Source organism: Lepidothrix coronata, unplaced genomic scaffold (assembly GCF_001604755.1).
Source record: "Lepidothrix coronata isolate B3197 unplaced genomic scaffold, Lepidothrix_coronata-1.0 Scaffold20, whole genome shotgun sequence".
NCBI classification, from domain to species: Eukaryota; Metazoa; Chordata; class Aves; order Passeriformes; family Pipridae; genus Lepidothrix; species Lepidothrix coronata.
Window position 1 is genome coordinate 5,499,668 of NW_016690200.1, and position 20,911 is coordinate 5,520,578.

A 20,911-nucleotide genomic window follows, 5' to 3' on the forward strand; every position below is an offset into this window, starting at 1 on the left:
TCAGGCATTTCTTTTGTTCAGCTGCAGAGCCTGGCAGGGACCAGGGGAAAGTCTCACCCCTCCAGTCCTCTTCTTGTAGCTGCTTTTATTAAACAGGCGTCATTCCTGTCAAAGTGAATAAAGGGAAGAGAGAGCAGTTCATTATCCAGTGTATCACTTTGAGTCTAATACTAATTAAAAGCTTTGCCATCACTTCTGTGGAACCTATTCTTAGAAATTATGTAAATTAATTGGAGTTTTGAAGAGGAGCATATGCCAAATCCTAAGTAATTCCCTGCTGGCTGAGGCAGCTCCAGCGCTGGAACTAGAGAATGGCATCAGGATTCTTTTTTTTTTTTTCTTTTGTGGCTGCAAAAATCTAAAGCTGCTTCGGTAAATTTTGATGCTTCTCTTTAGCAAATATACAAGACAGATCAAATATCCAGACCCTGACCATTTTCCAGAGAGGTTTAGTACAAAGGCTTTTTCTCCACGAAAGCTTTTCCATCTCAAAAATGACATTTAACGCAGACAGGCTTTTTACTTCCACAGCATTTCTCCAAATAAATGCATGCTCCTGCTTCAAAGAGGATTTTGACCCTCACAAGGGAGATGTACTGGAGATCCCGTGAACTTCTCTTGTGAGTTCACTCTTGCTGCTAATTTAATGGGGAAAATATTTACTTGCTGTGCTGAATGAGAAGGAGGATTTGATCCCAAGGTACATAGCACATGGAGAAAAGGGGATGTGCTTTTGAAGTAAAATAGCTTTAAATATTATTAGCTTTTTTTTTTTTCCTATCTGGTTATTTTTCCCCTTTGAAAAAAGCCAAAGCAAATAGAAGGAAAGAGACCAAAGAAAATGATTCAGATAAAAATGAGAAGCAGTGTGATTTGGTGTCGATGTATTTTGGTCTCAATCAACAAATCACTTTAAAAGTTGATGAAACTACTTGCATGTTTAAAGCTAAACATGATTAAGTACTTTGGTGGATCTTGGCTTATTATGTATCAAGCTGGATCTGAGCGTGAATTGAATCATGGAAGGTTTGATGGGAAGATGCTGCAGCGTAAGCTTGTTTCCAGATGCATGTTTTGCAAAGTTGCCTTTTCTTTATAACCTCACCCTGAGGATTAAGAGACGCTGGGTGTGGATCCTAGTGCAGGAGGAGGCAGCTCTCCAGTCCAGATGCTTTTTGCCTTTAGGGATTTGGAGTTCAGTGCTGGCAAAGTTGGGTTTTTGCAGCCACCGTCTTCTCCTGCTGAAGCCTTTTCAGTATTAAAGTTGGCAGTTTTTGATAATGTTTCTGTCCCTGGTACTGTGAAACCTCCGTGTACACGGAGCCACATTCTCTTCCCTGCTTTAGACTTTAATTCAGTGAAACATTATCTGTGCAAAGCTGCTAGAAATGGATGTCCTGTCTTTCTGATGCCCTGGTGATATGGAAATGGTGACCAGCAAATGCAAGTATCACTGATGGTTATAGAATCATAGAATCACAGAATGGTTTGGGTTGGAAGGGACCTTAAAGATCATCCAGTTCAAACCCTGAGTCATGGGCAGGGACACTTTCCACTAGACCAGGTTGCCCAGAACCCCATCCAGCCTATCCTTGAACACTTCCAGGGATGGGGCATCCACAACTTCTCTTGTTCCAGTGTCTCACCAGCCTCATGGAGAAGATTTCTTCCTAATATCTAATCTAAATCTGCCTTCCTTCAGCTTAAAGCCATTCCCTCTTGTCCTATCACTGCATACCCCTGTAAAGAGTGCCTGCTGTACTGGAGGGCTCTCAGACTCCTGGATGTCTGCTAGTTCTTCAGCCATTAGTTCCTTGAGCCCCAGGCCATTATTGTTAAATCTTCCTTAGTTTCCCCATCAGTGTATACTTCTGCTCTGAGACTAAACCCGTTATGAATTTTTTATTTTTTAAACTGCTTTTTGTTTCTCACAGAAAAGGCTCCGTAACATTGCAGGGTTGTAAGATGAAAACAACAATTCACTTAGCCATGGTTGGAGCTTGTAAAAATCCTTATCTCTGGCAGCACCGGGAATGCAAGATCCCAAAATAGAAGTTGTTAAGTCTAACAAGCGGAGACAGTTCTTGGGAAAAGAAAGCACGATGACATACAACTTTGGATCAATAGAAAATCATTTTAGAACAAGAATACAGCATGTAGCAATGAATGTAGATGGGTTTGTCATTGCTAACCACTTATTAGAAAGCAAGCTTTCTGCATGTATTTTGGAGCAGCCTGTGAATGTGTGTTAAATATAACATCATCTCTTTTTATGCTGGTATTGGCTAATGCACCGATGGTTTGGAACTACTGTAGGACATTTTTATTGAATGAACACAAAATGCAATCATTGCTCTGGAATTAGGATGCCAGCTTGTATGACTATTAGATAGGGGTCACAAGGGATGGAGTAATTAGATGTTAAACACTAAACTGGCGGCAAGTTGGGAAGTTGAATCTGGGTTGCTTATGAGTTTCAGGATCCTGCTGCTGTCCCCAAGGCTGCTTTAGGGAACCCTCTGGGGTTTGATCCCAGGTGAAAGTGTTTTGTTGGGCATGTACTTGAGCACAGCTGCCTGTTTTCCCATCAACATGTTCCCTTGTTGCCCACATTTTGGGTCTGAGTTCAGTGTCCAGGCCTTAGTCCACCTTCAGTCTCCTGACTGGAAAAAATACCTTTCCAACTTACCATCTTGGAAACTAGTGCAGGTGCTTATTTTGGTGCCCTGCAGGTGCTGGACATCCATCAGGGCAAATCAGGGCCATCCTGAGCTGTTTCCATCCATGTTGTGCCTTACCCCGAGGAATGTCAGGATGAGACCTGATGCTCTTGGACCCCTAGTCACTCTCTGGTCAGAGGTGAAGAGGCTCTCCCAGGGGATGATTTTCAAGCAGCCATTTCTCAGGCAGGTCCTCATTTTGGTGAGCACAATCTCCTTGTTGTCTGAGTTCTGCTTAGATGCTGCTGATGAGGTGGACATACACTGTACTTTAGATATGATGAGCTTGGTCCTGTAGATGTGTCCTCTAGGAGTGAAGTTGTCCCCTCTCTTCCCTCTCTTTCTGTGGTTGGGTTGGCACGGAAAGGACATAGGATCAGAAGCACTCAGCTAAGTGACAAAATCCACGTGGACACCTTTCAAATAGATTTTCAAATGTATTGGCTCCTTGTTGGATGTCACCATGTGTTCCTCTTCCCATGTCTTCCCTCAGGACCATGCTGATTTGAGAAACCACTTCTTCACTGTGGGGATGAAGCTGGAGGCAGTGAATTTGAGGGAGCCCTTTCATATCTGTCCTGCGTCAGTGACCAAGGTGAGCGCTCGGAAAGGAGGGATGAAAACAGCCTGGTGAGGAACCTCTTACTGATTTCTACCACATTTAATAAAATTTGAGAGTGGTACTTAATTGGCTGGAGAACACATGAAGAAATATATTTAAAATCCGTGGATGTTTGTAATTAATGAATTGAGTCTTTCCCACAAGCATCCCAGCTGGCTGTATGCACTTAGAACCAATGGGGATGAGCAAGTTCATCCACCACTTCCATGCAAAACTCTTTTGTCTCCGTCTCCCCTATATCCATATATATTTTCCCTGCCCATCTGGCAAACCTTTGGAAATAAAACAGCTGAATGGAGGCAGTAGCTGGATGTTTAATCCACACCGTCAAAGGCAGGAGGGAGGAGGGCGGTGAAGTCTCCAGGATCACCTTCAGTCCCTGCTCAGCTGTGACCCCACTGAGTGACCCTGAACCCCAGTGTTTTCCCTTTTCTCAGTTTACCCATCTCTAAAACTCAGGCTTTGATGTCTTTGGTGGAAATACTTTGATGGAAGGAGTTAGGTGAGAGCAGGTTATTTTCAGTAGTTTGATCCCACAACTTTCCACATTACCTAATGTTCTGACTTTGTTCTCTTCTTTTTCATCCCTTAGGTTTTTAACAATCATTATTTACAAGTGACCATTGATGACTTGAGACCTGAACCCAGCAAAATCTCAATGCTTTGCCATGCGGATTCCTTAGGGATCTTGCCAATACAGTGGTGCCTTAAAAACGGAGTCAATCTCACACCTCCCAAGGGTTCGTATTCCTTCTCAGTGATTTTCAGGTTTTCTCTGAAGCAAATTTTCATGTTATTATTGACTTTAAAACTGTAGTGGTGGTTGCTGCAGAGCATCACTTGAAATATCTCAAGCCAGAGTAGCTCTCTGGAGTGACTGGGGCTGTTCTGGCTCATACCAGCCCATGAACTTCTTAGCAAATGTGTCTTGGTGGTGGATTAATGCCCATATGCTCTGAAGTCTGAATCAGGCTGAATTTATCCTTGTGAATTCCTCTTAAATGAATCCTAGCAATTCTTTGTGTACGTAGAGAACAAAAGGAGCGTTAAAAGTCCCATCATGCAACGGGCAAACCAGGCATCTCCCTGTAGCATCCACCTGGATACAACACTGAGGCCAAACAAAGCTCCTAAATCTGAATGTCCAAACTGAACTCAACAGCTGCCTGCCCAGGAGTGTGTAGGCATTTCCTTGGCTGTCTCAGAAAATCCCAGGCGAGGGCTCATTGTGAGCAGTGTTCAGGTCAGAGCCAGGAGAAGCAGCCTCCAACAGTGCTATTCCCCAACTTTCTAGTGGTGCAGTTAATTACTCTCTGTTTCAGACACCCCCCTGCGGTGTCCCAGCAATATTTCTTTGCTTGGAAAACGTGCTGGTTCTCTGGAATTTTAGATTTTTGAAGCTGGCTGGCTCGTTGGTCCATTGCCAAAAACTGGCATTGCTCGGGAGAAAAAGAAACGCCTCAAAAAAAAAAAAAAATCCCACTGAGTTTTGTGTACGAAAGTTTGTCTTAGTTTGGGAAAAAGTGTGGTGCTGCCAAACCCAGGGAAGTGAAGGGTTATTCTGTGCTGGATTGAGAGTCCTCTGCTTTTTCAGCAGGTGCAATTTGAAATTCCCACCAAAGTCCTGGAGCCCTGGGCGTGCAGCTGCATGCGGTGCATCCATTATTACTCTGCTGCTTATACTGAAATAAACGTATTCAGTAAATGTGCTGTCTGGGGCTTTAGCTCCCTCCTGCTTAAATCCAGGTGAAATGGTAATACCTGTGTAAATGCTCACTGGTACTGGCCAGAAAAGTTGCTAAAAATGAAAGCAGATGAAGTATTTTCCTTTTTTTCCACCCAAATTCACATGCAGCTTCCCCCAGGCTGGATAATTAACTGAAGCAGACCATGGGCCAGACATTTCTCTTTACAGGGTCGTGGCCTAATAATTTCCAATCTGTGCTGGTACAAAGCCTGTCTGAGATGGTGTTTTATGGGTCAAGTATGTGCAAACGCTTTTTTAGATGCCAACATTTTTAGATGTGTCTGAAGCATCCGTTTTATGAATATTTTTTCAACTTAGCCAGTAAAGTCCAAGGGGAAAGTTTTTACCTGGACTGATGCATCAGACCAGCAGCCTGGTCTAGTGGAAGGTGTTCCTGCCCTTGGCAGGGATTGGAATTAAGTGATCTTCAAGGCCTCTTCCAGCTCAAACCATTCTGTGATTCTATCATCCAGTGTGATGCCTGGTGATTGGAGTCTGCCTGGATACCTGAGAAAATGTAGCAAGTCTCCCCTTATTCCTCTGATGAAAATAAAATTTGCTTTCTTCTGTGAGATCAGAAATCCTGAAGGAAAGCTAGTTAAAAGGCATAAAGCCAGTGGCAGATAGATGCATTCTAGATGTTGCTGTATTTTTTACACTGTGTATGAGGGCTGCATGCCCAAACTGCATTTTAGCACCTTTGGTATCAAAAACCTTTTTGGTTGGTAGACAGGCTCTCTGAGTTGCTGAAATGTAATCAGATACTAGAATGATTCATTTAAGAATAAAAACTCCCAAACTAAACACAGCAAAACCCCACAAACCACAAAAAAAGAAAGCAGAGGGAAAGTGAAAAGCATCCAGACCTCTACTGAGGGTGCCAGACTTCTCTGAGCAGAATAATACCAGCTTTGGGTGAAAAAAATGGCCAGGACTGATATGAGGGGGCTGCAATGCTGCAAAGTGGGGAAGGCTCTGGTGTGAGCTGGCTGCTAATGAGCTGGTCTGTACTAGGAGGAAATTCCACCATTTCCACCTAAATCACAGCTCTGCCTGCCCTGGAGTGTCCAGAATTGCCCCTTCTTGCACCAGATTGGACCAGCCTCCTGCTACCCCAGTGCTCACACATTCCCAACCAACATCACCCCTAACAGAGAATAAGTTGACAATATTACTTCACCAGAAAGGTGCTCAAGCACAGGCTGTCCAGGGCAGCGGTGGAATCACCATCCCTGGGAGTGTTAAAGAAATGATTTGATGTGGTCTAGTTGAGAAGATGGTGATGGATCAAAGGTTGGACTCGATCTGAGAGGTCTTTTCCAACCTCTATAAATCTGTGGTTCTGTTTAGTGTTGCCCAAACGGCTCTCCCTGTTGAAAGGCAAGAAGTTCCCATGAAGCAAAAGATGGCAATGGAAGAAGTACCTTTTTCTTTGTGTGAAAAGAATTTCTTTGCTGTATTCTGGGCTTGGTTTTTTTTTCTTAATTTATGATTGACGAGGGGGTTTTCTGTTCTTAAAATTAACTGAATTAATTTCATCAGAACAATGTGCCATGTTGGGGTATTTGAGTTCAGAGTCCTTTATTTATCTGATAACCATTCTCATGCCTTTTTGCCTATCAGGGGTTTATTGAAACCAAACATAAAGTAAATGAGTCATGAACAGGAGGTGCAAACATTTGCTACTACAAATAGAGAGCAGTATTTTCCTGTACAGTGCCAAAAATGAATACCCATTTACTGCTGCTGTATAAACATTGAACAAGCACTGTTTATATTTATTAGAGCTGGATTTATAGACCACTTCCCTTTAGAGTAACAACCATTGTTTTATGAGCTATTAAGAGGGGGGGAAAACATTTTGATAGTGCTCCTAGTTGTAAGCCTTACTAAGGAAATGCCACTTCCGAAGCCTCCAGTACATTTGTATTGTTATATTTGCTTCTTGTTAGACTGCTGGGCTCTTCCATGGTGAGAGCTGAGATAGCAAACACAGCGAGGTTTTAAATGTTTGTAGGAGCAGCAGATGAATCGTGCAAACACAGCTTTCAGTGTTGTTACTTGGGCTGAGCCTTCCAGGATAACAGTGTGTGAATGCCATGTGCCAGTGGAGGTACTGGGTATGTGGTGCCTCCCTATGTACTAAGGGAGGCAGCCTGTGGCATGATCATAGAACCACAGAGTCACTAAGGTTGGAAAAGGCCTCCAAGATCATCGAGTCCAGTCTTTGACCGATCACGACTTGGTGAGCCAGACCACAGCACCAAGTGCCACGTCCATTTGTTTCTTGAACACTTTCAGGGATGGTGACTCCACCACTTCCCTGGGCCATCCATTCCAATGCGTGACAACCCCTTCAGTGAAGAAATTCTTCCTAATGTCCAACCTGAACTTCCCCTATCACAATTTGAGGCCATTTCCTCTTGTCCTGTTGCTTGTTGCCTGGGAGAAGAGCCCAGTCCCCACCTGGCTACAACCTCCTTTCAGGCAGTTGTAGAGTGATAATGTCCCCCTGAGCCTCTTTTTCTCTGGGCTAAATAACCCCAGCTCCCTCAGCTGCTCCTCATATGACTTACTCGCGAGACCCTTTCCCAGCTCAGTTGCCCTTTTCTGGGTACAATCCAGCATGAAAATGTCTTTCTTGAAGTGAGGGGCCCAGAACTGGACACAGTAATTGAGGTACAGCGTCACTGTGATGTTCCATAAAAAGGCCATGTACAGGTCAGGGCTTGTTTGAAGCCAGTTCCTGAGTGTGCTCCTCTTGGAATCATCCTCATTCTGCTGCTGAAGTGAATTACAGCAAACTCTCTAACAGCCCTCCCTTTTTTCATTCCTTCTGAAGTCTAAAGGGAAAGATCTTCCAGTGATTTCAGTGGTGCAGGGCTAAGCCAACCAGTGGTTGTGCAGTGACAGCACAGTCAAGTTTTTACACCTCACTGAAACCTCTTTAATGTGCCTTTTCCATCCACTCTGACAAGGTTTTGCGTAACTTGCAAATGAGATGCAAAACCTGTCCATGAGGGGTTTAAATCAGAGATGAGAAGAAGTGCAGGGTATGCTCAGGTTTTTGATTCTCTGGCAGCTGAAGTGAACCCCAGGTGATGTCATTTATACAACTGTGTCATGGCTGTCCCCACATGAGCCCATCCCCAACTTCTGGTGTTGATGGAGAGTGAGAGGGACTTTCACAGGGCAATTCTGCTCTGTCTGCAGGAGAACAAACAGACCACCTCTAGATCTGCCTGTTTCTCTTGTTGACTCCTTGGGGAACCCAGGGTGACTGGCACAGCTGTAGATGTCCCCACTGCAAACATCTGTACGTGATCAGACAGATCCCCCTCTGACATCAAGTGATGTGCACATCTCCTGTTTTCCATTTCGTTTTACGAAGCTGAAAAGTCTCTGGCAAACAAATAACTGGAGAGAAAAAAGGAGATGGAGAAGAAGAGGGAAGAAAATACTGTTGCAGAAGTTGTTTGCTAAAAAAACAGTGCAGGGGTATTTTTTATATGAAACATGAACATTCTTTATAAGTAATTGCCCTTTTTTTTTTCCTTCCCTGTGCATGTTTATTTCTAGTTTTCTTATTATTATGCACTTTCATGCCCCACAGAGACAGGCATCTTAGCTCAAGGCTTTATCGTTATAATTTGTCATGTATGCAATCATTAGGATTAGAAGTTCATCTTATCCCATATACTTTGCATGTTAGCAGGATGCTTGGGACTTCATTTTCAAAATTTTTACCCTCATTTTTGGGATCTGGCTGACTGATAAGGGACTACACTCCATAAAAAATGTTGCAGTTTTCATTGTTATAAGTGATTAATTCACATCTGATCTTGAGTGTCCCTTTTTGACTATCAATGCAAAAAGCATTTAGGGATGTTCTGTGAAATGAGGCCAGGCTAGATGCCAGGAAGGGAGATTGAGGGGAGAACTTGGCCTTTGGATGAGTCCTGAAACTTTCCAGTGAGAGTAGTTCTGCCATAATGTTATTAGAGTATCCACGGGGCCCTGGACAGGATTAGCACTCACTGGTTTCAAGCACTGTAAAAATACAGATTAAGAGGCAGGCAAAAAAAGCCCCAAAAAGCAAATTAAAAAAAACCCCTTTCTGTCCCAAGAGTTTATTGCCTAAATAGCCAAGTAAGAATAGTGGATGAGCAGAGGCCTGACTCTGAGAGATACTCACTTTTACCTAGAAGCAGAGGCTGAAGGGATCATGTAGTTGCTGAGATTGGGAATTTTGTGGTCATTTTCCAGCTCTGCTCCAGGTTTCTCTAACATTCTTACTGTGATGGGATTCAGCTGGGAAGTCAGTCATGGAGGGTACATCCATGTCAATGAAGAGGGGGCTTATCTCATGCTTTGAAAGAGAGGATGAATCAGCTTCTGATTGTGCTGATCCTCTCCCTGTCCACTGCTGAGGGACCAGCTCATAACCCATGTCCAGCTCCACAACCCCATCTTTTAGATAGCTAAAGGAAGAAGAAAGAAGTCCATGAGCAGCCCCACCTGGAAATTGGGGACAGCAGCACTTCTCAGTAGTTATGGGTTTATTAAAAGTTGGTAGATGCTAACAGAAAAGGGAAAATAAGGAAAATATTTATGTTTTATTACTTCTTAATGAAGAGTTTGAGTTTTCAAAGTGAAATGCAGAAGGTGTGTGAGTGAGGGCTGGAGAAGTGTTGACATTGGCTCTCATGGAGTATAAAGGGGCATCCAGAGAAATTGCCTGGTGATGCTGCACAGTTCACTGAGGTGGGATGGGATGCTGAAACACGGATGTTCATCTGCTTGGGGACCATTTTGTGCTCTCTCTCTCTGGTGTGAAGTGGTGGCTGATGGCACTTTCTGTTTTGTCCTCCTGCAGGTTACTCTGGCCAGGACTTTGACTGGGCAGACTACCAGAAGCAGTGTGGAGCGGAGGCAGCACCTCACCTGTGCTTTAGAAATGTAAGTTCTTCCTTTGGCCTTGGCATTGCTCCTGGCTGTCCATGGGAAACAAAACAGCTTGCACAGAAAAGCTGCAGCAAGGTTTTGGGAGGTTCCCCAGACCACCATGAGTCTGCCTTAGGAAGGGAACTGGAGAAGTGTTCCAGATCTTCATCCCTAAAAGAGAAGAAACTTTTCTCTTCCTCTTGTCTTTATCTGATTAGTTTTCTGCTCTTCATCTCCTCTCTGCTTTTGTACAGCACTTAGCACAAGAAGGATATCAACTGACCATAACAAGTAATTCAAGTGCTATTAAAAAAACCCAAACAACTAGGTAAAGAAATTGCATGGTTTCATCCATCCCTTTTTGCATTTTGAGTGTTTTCTCTGGTTCCCAGGGGGATACATATAACCAAACCACATGTCCTTCAAAGCTAAGGTTGAAAATATTGCGTTCATAGTATGAGAGGAGTGATTAACCCTCATGGATGGGGTTTGGGACAGTTCATGTGCTTCCATGATGCAACAGCAGTGATGCGAGAGTGAGCAGCCCATCATTATGCTGGAGTCCATAAGATTCAGAGCTTTGGAAATAATGTTTTACAGGCTGTTTTATGGCGATGACAATCCTGTGTGACTTGATCTGACAGGTACTCATCACTTGGGGAAAGGCAGATCCAGTTTTCTGCCTCTTCCAGTAACTTGATGCTCTTCTTCATGTGCCCATCAACTGATGGAAATTGAGATCCCATCAATAACCGAAAATGTTACTGATGGTGGTACCTAAATGTTACTGGTGCAACTAAAATGAGCACAGAAGGGTTTGTGAAATAAACTGGTGTAGTGGATGACGGACAAGCGGGTTCCTCTAGGAATTACATTTTCACTCTACTCAGAAGTCACAGGACTGGGGGACGAGGTGTTTATGGAAAGCAGAATGAAGACAGTCTCACCAAGGAACAGGTTTTGCATGGCCTTGGTCATGTGTGGTGGCCCAAGGGCAGCCTGTCTTGGAAGCTTTGATAGTGAACTGATGAATTTTTTGTTGATGAATTCAGAAGACCTGTACCTCAACAGACCCTGACTTGAGAATCAAATTAGAGTAAGGATTTCTTTACCCCATTTATTGTGCCATCCTATGCAGAACCCTCTACCTAAAGGGACTTTAAGTGAAGATTACTGAAAGTGGTGAGGGAAGCTGGACAGTGCTGCTTCACAACAATAGAGAGGGAAAATTGTCATGTTTCCTCTCTTCTGCAGTCACCCCTCCCTTTTCCTTGTATCTCTTTTCATTTTGCCAAGTAATGGATCTGTTCTCTTAGCACTGGCAGCCTTGAGAGCAGTCTCTCTATAATATCCTCCGAGATAAAATCAGGTCCGAGCACTTTTTTGTCCTTTTTTTTTTTCTTCTAAGGAAACATTCACCAAATGAACATGTGTCTGTTATTCTTTCACTCTTGATAACACAGTTCTTTGCAGAGAGATGCAATCTCTCTGTTGTCATTTGTTCAACCTCCCTGGCAGGTTTGTCCACTTGATTGAGGCTCTGAGGGGCTCTTTGATAGAAGCTTTTTGCAAGTACATCTTCCACCTCGTGCAGCCAGACGTGGTGCTGGCAGTGGATGTGCTGTAACTGTTTTCCCAGGGGGAATTTTCAGCAAGGAGAGGCAGTTATGAAATGGATTGACATGACCAAATGCTTAGTAAAATAAACTCCCAGCTAACTGTTTTGCCATTGATTCTGTACAAATGAGCCTCCAGCACTGAGTGGCAATGAAAGGAGACGGTGCGATGATAAATGATGTTTCCTTGTTAGGCAACTAAAAGGCCTTTAAACAAGCTCACCCTGCTTTTCTGCAGTCCTGGCCATCAGCAGCTTTAAGAGGGTGAAGCTGATCTGGGTGCTGAGCAAGGCTTGAGACAGTCCAGGTGATATTTGAGACTAGCGGCATGCTCTTGGATGCAAAAAAGACCAAATCCAGAAATTTTTGGTCTCACAGAGAGCTCCCAGTGATGGCTCAAGTTGAAATTCCCGCAGTCCTTGTTGCTATAAAAATGGCAGAAGTATTGAATTTGAGCCTGGCTTCCAGTTTCTCACATGGGGTGGCTGGATGGGAGATTGGTGTCATTTTGAGTCAGTGACTATTATTACCCATCCCAATTATTATTAGCCACAATCTCAGCCAAGAAGGGGAACCTTTTCATGCTCCTGTGGGCAAAAAGAGAGAGATGCAGAGGTGCTACCATTGTTGCTGATGAGCTTGGTCTTGGCCAGTGGTGGGTCTGTCTTGGAGCAGACTGGCATTTGCTTTATTGGACATGGGGCAATCTTATGGCATCTTCTCACAGAAGCCACTGCTGTAGCCCCTCTGCCACCAAAACCTTTCAAACCCAGTACAGGTATCCAGGGCAGCTCCATTTTTTGTTCTTCAGTGTATCCTGCACTTCCAGTGAAAAGCAAACCATGCTAAATTTGTGCTTCCCACTGGACAGCCTGATTGAAGTCACGCAGTGCTGCAGTGCCATATTTCAGTGGTGGCTCTTGACTCTTTCAGACATCCTTCAGCCGTGGCTTTACTAAGAACATGAAGCTGGAGGCAGTGAACCCCAGGAACCCTGCAGAGATATGTGTTGCTTCTGTCACCTCAGTGAAAGGACGGTTAATGTGGCTTCACCTGGAAGGTAAGTGCTGTAACAGCTTCTTGTGTTTGCCTGGTTCACTCACTCACTCACTCACTCACTCACTCACTCACTCACTCACTCACTCACTCACTCACTCACTCACTCAATTTTGTCCTTCATCCTCTGCACAAAATTGCTTTCTTCAGCTTTTCTGTTTTATACATGTTGACCAATAGTGTGTTATAAAGAATTATCTTTCCCTGATCTTTCTCTGAGGGAGCTGCAAGCCCTTCCACCCTCCCATCCATGTGGACTCTTATCAGCATGACCTCCATTGACAACAGAAACCTCTTTCCTGCCCTCATGGTAGACCTCCATCCTGGGAATGGAAATTTGCCTCGCTTGTGCAGCTGAGACTTCCACTGTGATTCCCAACATGCTGTCATGGTCTCTCCTGACCCCCAGCAACCAACTTCCCTAACCCTTTCTCCCTCTCTCCTTCCCTCTCTCTCTCCCTCTCCTTTTTTCACCTATTTCCATAAGACTTTTGCAATATATGCTGTTCCTCACCATGGCCATCTCATGCTCATTTCCCTCCTCCCTGTGACCATGTAATTTTCTTTGTTGATCTGAGAGGAATCTTGAAGTCAGTAACTCTATTCTATAGACTTTAGAAAGCACTCACCCCGTGGGGGACACCAGCACTGTACAAGCAGTGTTAGGACAGTGCTGAATTCTAGCAAAGCATAAAAACATATCAAAATTCCATCTCCACCTTTCCTGAAATGAAGCATAAACCAGCTAGCTCCTTTTTTCTGTTTGTTTTTGCACTTAGGACTGTTTTCTCAATTTGTCTGGGCAAGGACTGATTAAGTATGTGTAATTTAAAACAACACAGGGATTTTTTTTTTACTATTGCTTTAAAAACTGGAATTTGTAAAATTCAGAGAGCAGAAAACCATGTTCATTTAAGTGTTTTGATGGGCACTGTGATAAACCATAACAAGCATCTGTCATTGTCACAACATAGTTTAATTTTTAGCCATGTTTGAAGCTACTGGCTTCATCTGTAAGGGATGTAAAAGCTTCGGTTTTCCTCTGAAATCAATATTAATTGGCTCAGCATCTACTACAAATGTAGTATACCTATTTGCTTTTTTCTGGAGAACCATGAACATGGCAAAGGCATTTCCAGTGGCCAACAGTAAGATTTTGGCCCTTCCAGAGTAAAACAGTTACAGAAGGTTTAGTGTGAGTACAAGACATTGTTGAGCATATGATTTCAGAAAAGAACAGAGGGATTGGGGTTGAGACAAGAGGTTCTTACAGAAATTGCATGTGAGATGAAAACTCAAGCCTGATCTGCAAAAAAGGGCACTTTACCTCTACAGCAAGATGCTCAACTCTCCATATTTTGCGTCTGGAAGACAGTGAAAGCACGATTGATACTAAATATATTTTTTTGTTATCACCTGGCATATCACCTCCAGTTAATAAAAACATTGGCAGGTAACCCAAAGTATCATTTGTGCCAGCAGCTTGCTCTAAAATACAGGACAGGCAGATGCTCAGTGGTTTTGCTCTACAAAAATAATATTCTATGGTAGACAAGTCTTTCCTAACTCCTCTATGATAAATCCCATTCTTGGAGATTTTTTTAGTCAATTGCTGCCTAAAGAGAGAATCCCTCAGCGTTTTTGCTTTTGATAGAGCTCTGTGCAATAACAGGTTGTGTTTTTTTCCTCTGAGGTAACTGGTTGTTTCTAATTCAAGGTATCAACACCTCATCTGTAGCCTGGTCCACACACGGGGCAGGCTTGTTAAAGAACTGAAATCAACACTTGTTTGAAATTCCATTCTCACTAAGGCTGTTGAATTTACACTCCTCTGGTCAAGGAATCTGACACATTTTGGCAACTTCCCTTTTTAGATGACCAGGTGCCTTCACCTTTATATGCATAAAACGTGGATAGAGGCAGGGAGAGGACAACACACTCCCACCTTGCTTCCCTCCCTCATCTCTTTCCTCCTGCCTTTTACTCTCTTAATTTCTTAAAGGATGTTTTTACAACTTACCTGTGTGCATGTCCTTGTCTTTTGAGTTGTGATATATTGATGCTTTACACTTGGTTTATATCTCGATACCAGGAATAGAATGATCTGTAGTAAAAGGAAAAGATGCAAAAGACTGCAAAAATAAAAAGAAATCTTTGCTGCTGTAGAAATACATCACTACAGTATGCACAGTTATGCTAAAAGAGGCGTTAAAAAAAAAACAAACCAACACAAAACCCTGCTTGCAGAGTTGTAAAATAAATGTGGCTTGAGCTGTGGCGTGTTTTTTTTCACTCCGTTGATATACTGTTGTTTCTAACTGATTATTTATATTCTGGAAGCAGCAAGAGTCCCCAAGTACCATGGGAGCCTCTTGCTGAAGACCTCGGGTCCCACCATTTGTCATGGGCACGTCTGAAGCTTTCATTGTTGCCCTCCCCAGTTTCGCTGTCTGACAGCCCAAACTGCAGCCATAAACCAGGACGTGGTAGTTAAGCAGCGTCGAGTCAGACATGAGGCAACATTGCCTAATAAATCACACTTTGTACAGTAGCAAAACTCTGTAAACTTCAGGGCAGGCATTTAATGAGCAGCAGTGTAGTTCCCCTGTGGTGGAGGAGAAGCCCAGGACTGATGGGATGCTTCGGCGCATCCCGGCGCTTTCCGCTACTTTATTGCTCATCATCTGCATTGTTAATTTTTACTGGTTCATTTTAGATTTGAAAGCTGCAGCTTTCCGGTGCGAATTTATACAAGTAATAATGTACCCTCTCTGCACAGCCTAGGAATTTTGAGGAAAACCCTTTTGTTAATCACTTCTCCAGGGAGTTTCCCATAAATTCCCCTTCGACAGTTTTCTAGAGCTGCTGCTCTATTCTTCCCATCCTGTAAGATTCATAGCAGGTCACAGAAGTTTTACTCACCCTGTTTCCAATCTCCCTGTTCTTTTCCATTTAACCTCCCCAGTCTCATGGGCATTTCTTAGTCTGAGAAGATGGCAGCATAAAATGCAGCAAATGAAACTAATGAATCTCAAACAAGCTGTTTTCCACTTCCATGAGTGAGGCCAAAGGCAGCAGTAGGATGTTGGAAGTGGAAGGCAGGGTTATCAATTACCAGAGGGCAGAGGCAGTGCCAGGGAGGACAGGGTAGCTGTGAATATGTCTTAAAGAGGAATAGAGGTGTTGCAGGAGAACAGACGTTATGGTGCTTCCTTGCTTGTCAGGGTGGCTGCAGCTGTAAACTTCAAAACCAGAATGTTCATAGGCTCATAGAACCATTTTGGTGAGAAAAGACCCTTCATGTCACACCTGTTGCTGCCTTCCAGCAGGAAAGTACATTTGATCGGCTTATTTTTAGAATAATTTAGAATCACAGAATCATTAAGGTTGGAAAACACCTCTAACAGCATCAAGTCCATTTGGTCAGAGTAACGTCGTTACAATAATGAAAATAGTGGTTTTTCCCGGGCCTGGTGACATGTCAGTGGGGACTGTGCTGATTTCTTGCTCAGTTTAGGATTTGATCCGTGGCTGGCTCACTTTGTGCATGTCTTGCCACTGACTTCAGCTGTTCTCACACTGGTTCCTTGGCAGGATTTGTGGTGTTGGGTAAAAATGTTTTCCCCACTGGAGAGTGCAGCTTTCGTGAGGTTCAGACTGAGCAGTGACCTTGGGATATTTTCTTGTGGAGGGAAATGGCTTTGCAGGGAATGTCAGCTGCTGAGATCTTGCATTCAGCAGATTGTGTGCTGTACCACATGCTTTCATCCCGTCCTCTACTTTGCCCCTTATCCCAGTGAAGTAAACGTTTATTTTCGATGTATGAATACGATACTTATCTCAGAGAAACACCATGGAGACCCCATGAATCTATGCAGACATCATGATTTCATTTTTTAATTATTTCCTCCAGCAGTGTGGGCACCAGCACCTATTTTCCTGCTTTCTTTGGGTTTTCATGCATCCACACCCTCTCAGAGTGCATCAAGTTTATTCCTAGAGACAAGATCAATCCAAATGCTGCATCTCAGCCTCAGGATGCTGTTCCCATCACAAAGTTCAATTACTGTTTCAATTACACCACAAGCCCTTGGTGAACATTCATTAGTGGAAGTTCCCTGTAGTCATCTGGCTGTGCACAGTCAAACACTGCTGCCTCAAGCAGGAGGCAGAGATGTTGTAACAGATGCCAAGGCAAGGATGGTGCTGATCCTTTGGTCTCTTTTATTAGATCATCACCTCATGCTGGTGCTGGAGCTGTAGGTCCTAGGGTGGAATTGGCAGAGGGGGGTGAAGATGCTGGCCTGACACAGATAAACTTGATTTGGGGTAATTAAATGGTGCCTTGACTCAGGACATGGAGTTGTTTTCAGAAGAACTCAAAGCCAACAGGAATATTTTCATTTGCTGCAATGGCATTTGGGTGGAAAACAGGAAAATTAGGAAAAGAAGTAGGAAAAATTTCTTTCCCTGAAAGGGTGCCCTAGCTTTCGAATAGGCTTCCCAGGGAAGTGGTGGAATAATCATCCCTGGAATTGTTCAAAAACCATGTGGATATGGTGTTTGGAGACATGGTTTAGTAGTGGGCTTGGCAGTACTGGTTAATGGTTGGACTCAATGATCTTAGAGGTCTTTTCCAACCTAAATGATTCTATGATTCTGTGAGTGTGACTCACATAAACTAAGACTGCAAGATGTCTTCTAAAGGAGACATAACGAAACTGGAAGATATTTCTTTAAACACAGACTTTCAGTGAAGTTTTGGAGTCAGTATTGTGCCAGAGATGTTGGTGCTTGTGTCCCACTTGGGGTTTTTATCTGTCTCTCCCCTGTTGGATGGTCACCTCTTGTTTCACGTGCACTGAGGAGCCCTAGGACAATTCTTGCCACTTCTAGACAAAGAATGGCCACCTCCCACCCTTAAAAACAGCGACTCAAGGGCAGAACTACAAAAAAAAGCTTCAGGGGGGCATTGAGGCATAAAAGCCTGTCTGTCACTTTAGCTGCCATCCTGTTAAAGCCCCTATACACTCTCTTAGCATTAGGAGCAAGCATCCAACAAGTCCTGCTGACTCACTTGTGCAACTCCACAAAAAATCCAAGGGTCAAATCAGTCTGTTTGGTTGGAGAAAGTTGTGCATCTTTAACCTTACTGGCTTTTGGCTGATTCACTGCATGCCCTTACAGTGCTCTTAATGGTGTTTTCCTCTGAATCACACTGCACTGTAAATGCAACAGCCCTATCCTTGCTGTCTGTGCAAAATTGGAGATGAAATGGTGCCTGATTTTGATGCAGGGAAGCAGATTTATTTTCACACGTTCCATCATTCGCTCCCCTTGGTTTGTGATGAACGCTCGGGTGGCTCCGAGCTTGGTATTCCTGCATCTAAATCACATTTTAAATTTGTGTTTATAGGTTTACAGATGCCCTCTCCAGAGTACATAGTTGATGTCGAGTCCATGGACATTTTCCCTGTGGGCTGGTGTGAAGCGAATGCTTATAACCTGACTCCACCACACAAAGCTGTTTGTAAGTACATGAAGACTCCAAGCAGCCTGGATATTACATCACTGCATATATCAGGGAATTTGTCTTCTGTCTATAATCCCACTTTTGAAACTTATCATCCTAACTAGCAGACTAATAAGCAGGATGTAAATGTGCTGTAATAAATAGTAATAAATCTAATTAGTGACCAGACTGGAATTAGGCAATTTGTACTTGTCTCTGTGATGAATCCCTCCAAAAATGGGATTTTTGGGGGGACTGGGTAAGGCTGTTACCTGCTTTCGGATTGCACAGTTGGTTGTGGATTTGCAATGGGGTTGTCAGAGAGAAAGCAGATTTTGTAGTGCTGAGCCAAGTTCACTTGGGCAGCTGAATGAATTAGAGAAGAAGACCTCAAATTGGAGAAAAACCTCATAAAATATAGGGTGAAATGAACATAAAGAGGCCATCCAGGTGGTACTCCTTTCCAAAACAGGGATCTGTTCCATCTAAATTGAGAAATATTTGTTGCCCTTCTGTGACGGAGTTTCTGTCCCTTCCCAGGGTATCTGTCCCCTTATTTCACCACCCTTACAAGCTCAGAGATTTTCTTAGTGTTTAATTTAAAATCTCTCCCAGCACAATTAAGCCCACAGTGTTTTGTCCTGCCTCCAGTGCATATTAAGACAAATTTCTTTCCTTTCTATTTCCATTTGAAGGCAGTTCACGAGAGCTCAGTGTCTTAGTGTTGCTCTCCTGTTCTAAACTATCCAACGGATCTCAAGCCACCAAGTGAAAAATTAGCCTCACTGTTACATTAATTAGCATCTGAAAGGCAGATTTTAAAATGTGTCAACCCTTTCAAAGAGTTAAATATGCTTAAGTTAAAAATCAGGCAGCCAGGGCCTAATTTGAGAGAATACTGCTATGGCAACATTATGCAGCCTTATCACAATTTATAGTGAGGGATAAATTATGCTGGAGGTAATCATGCTTGTAAAATGTAATCTTATCCATATGTGTTGCTGTATGGAAAAATATTTGTGTTTTTATTTTAATTTTTTCTTTTATACTGATCCCATAAAACACAATATTAGCATTCCAGAGGAAAGATTAAATGTATTATTACATCTTTAAAGTAGGTTTTAATGATGTAGTGACTTAGTTAAAAAATACCAAGGAAAGATGGTGATAGTAATTAAGTACCATTTCATTGTGTTGGAAGTCTTTTTATTGTCAGTGCATTTACACAGCTTTTTATGTATTCAGGGTGCACTTTATAGGACAGAAGGGTACAAAATGATTTTTTTCTTCCTTGCTTCATTTTTGCAGTGCGAAGGAAGAGAAGAATTGCAGTTGTGCAACCAGAAAAGCAGTAAGTTTTTGTTATTTAAGGTGGTATTTTTACAGGAATGCATCAGGTCTTCCAGGGGGGATAATACACAGCAGCTGTGTGGCTTAGCTAACTACTGTCCAGACACTGCAGCACAGTCGACAAGAGGATTCTTTTAAATCCAGTATATTTGCTAGAAAGTCTCTGTAACAGAAATTGTTTTACTGGTTGGGTCTTTGCAGCCTGTGTCTGATGGCCAGTAAGGGATTCTTAGGGAAGATGGACATGTACCAGGAGGGCATTTCCCTATCTATCCCTTCCAGTTTGTAGAAACTGGAATTTAAGGAGTTTAAGTGAGAATATTTTCAGCCTGCAGGGCTAAAGCTCACAGATCAGAGTATATTTTTGGAGGAGGGGTGGATCAGGCTCCTTCTTCTGCAATACCCTGGCCCTGGGCTGTGATAAACCATGTGGAAGTGGGGTTGTGTTTGAAGTATCTCCATTCCTTGCCCCAGGCAGGTGCTGGTGTATCTTCTGGTCAATCCTGAAGGCTGGTTCTGGCCTTTTGTCCTGTCTGACACTTTTAATGACACCAAAATTGCTCTTTGACAGGTTACCATCCACAGTGCCTGTTGAGAAAATACCTCATGACCTCTGCCCGGTTCCTCAGCCAGACACAACAGGTAAGGCCCTTATTTCAAGGACCTGTGTGGAGGGGGATGACCCCAAAAAGGGAGAGAGCTGTCATATGGGTGGGGAGATGGAACCACATCCTCTGGGGGTATAAAGTGGTGTAAACCCACCAACAGTGCATGATGAACAGCAGGTGAGGATCTGGTCCTGCACAGTGAGCACTGTGTCTTGCTGGGGCTGTCAGAGCTCCCCTGGAGCTTGCTCATTTCAGCTGAATGATGTTAGGGCCAGGCTAATGAAACCCTGGTGGAGATGGATGTGACTTGTTAATTGGCATCAGTGAAATTGTGTACACCAGGCCTCAGTGGGTCCCTGTGTTGGCATCAGGACAGTGTGGCATGGCTGCTGCAAAGTTTTCTCCCCTTTAGCAATGGCAGGAGGCTCTGAGAGTGCAATATTCGTCCAGCTAATGGTGCAGACTCAGCAGGAGGGGCAGGATTTGACTTGCTTTTTTTTTCAGCAGGCTGTGGGACACACGTTGGCATTGGAGCCAATGTCCCAGGCCCTGTTACAATCAAACGGGGATGAAAGGGTCTTTTTGGGTATGATAGCCAAAGGAGTGGATAACCACTTGGATGGCACATGAATAATATCTAAAAGTGCCTATTTCTCTCCATGGGCTATAAAGGAGCCAATTATAATTAGCCCAGACAAGGAAAACTGCTCTGTATACCCATGGTGGATCAGGGGAA

The 20,911-nt window shown here is 43.4% G+C and overlaps 1 protein-coding gene across 3 annotated transcripts in view; it reads left to right on the top strand.

Annotated features, from left to right (window-relative positions):
- Positions 1 to 20,911, top strand: part of SFMBT2 (Scm-like with four mbt domains 2) — a 116,081-nt gene that overhangs the window by 64,765 nt on the left and 30,405 nt on the right. For all 3 annotated transcript variants that reach the window (XM_017807858.1, XM_017807857.1, XM_017807859.1), the window contains 7 exons: positions 3,214 to 3,315; positions 3,935 to 4,082; positions 9,966 to 10,048; positions 12,583 to 12,709; positions 18,122 to 18,235; positions 19,526 to 19,568; positions 20,139 to 20,209. In XM_017807858.1, the coding sequence (XP_017663347.1) occupies positions 3,214 to 3,315; positions 3,935 to 4,082; positions 9,966 to 10,048; positions 12,583 to 12,709; positions 18,122 to 18,235; positions 19,526 to 19,568; positions 20,139 to 20,209 (688 nt within the window). The remainder of the gene's footprint in view (positions 1 to 3,213; positions 3,316 to 3,934; positions 4,083 to 9,965; positions 10,049 to 12,582; positions 12,710 to 18,121; positions 18,236 to 19,525; positions 19,569 to 20,138; positions 20,210 to 20,911) is intronic.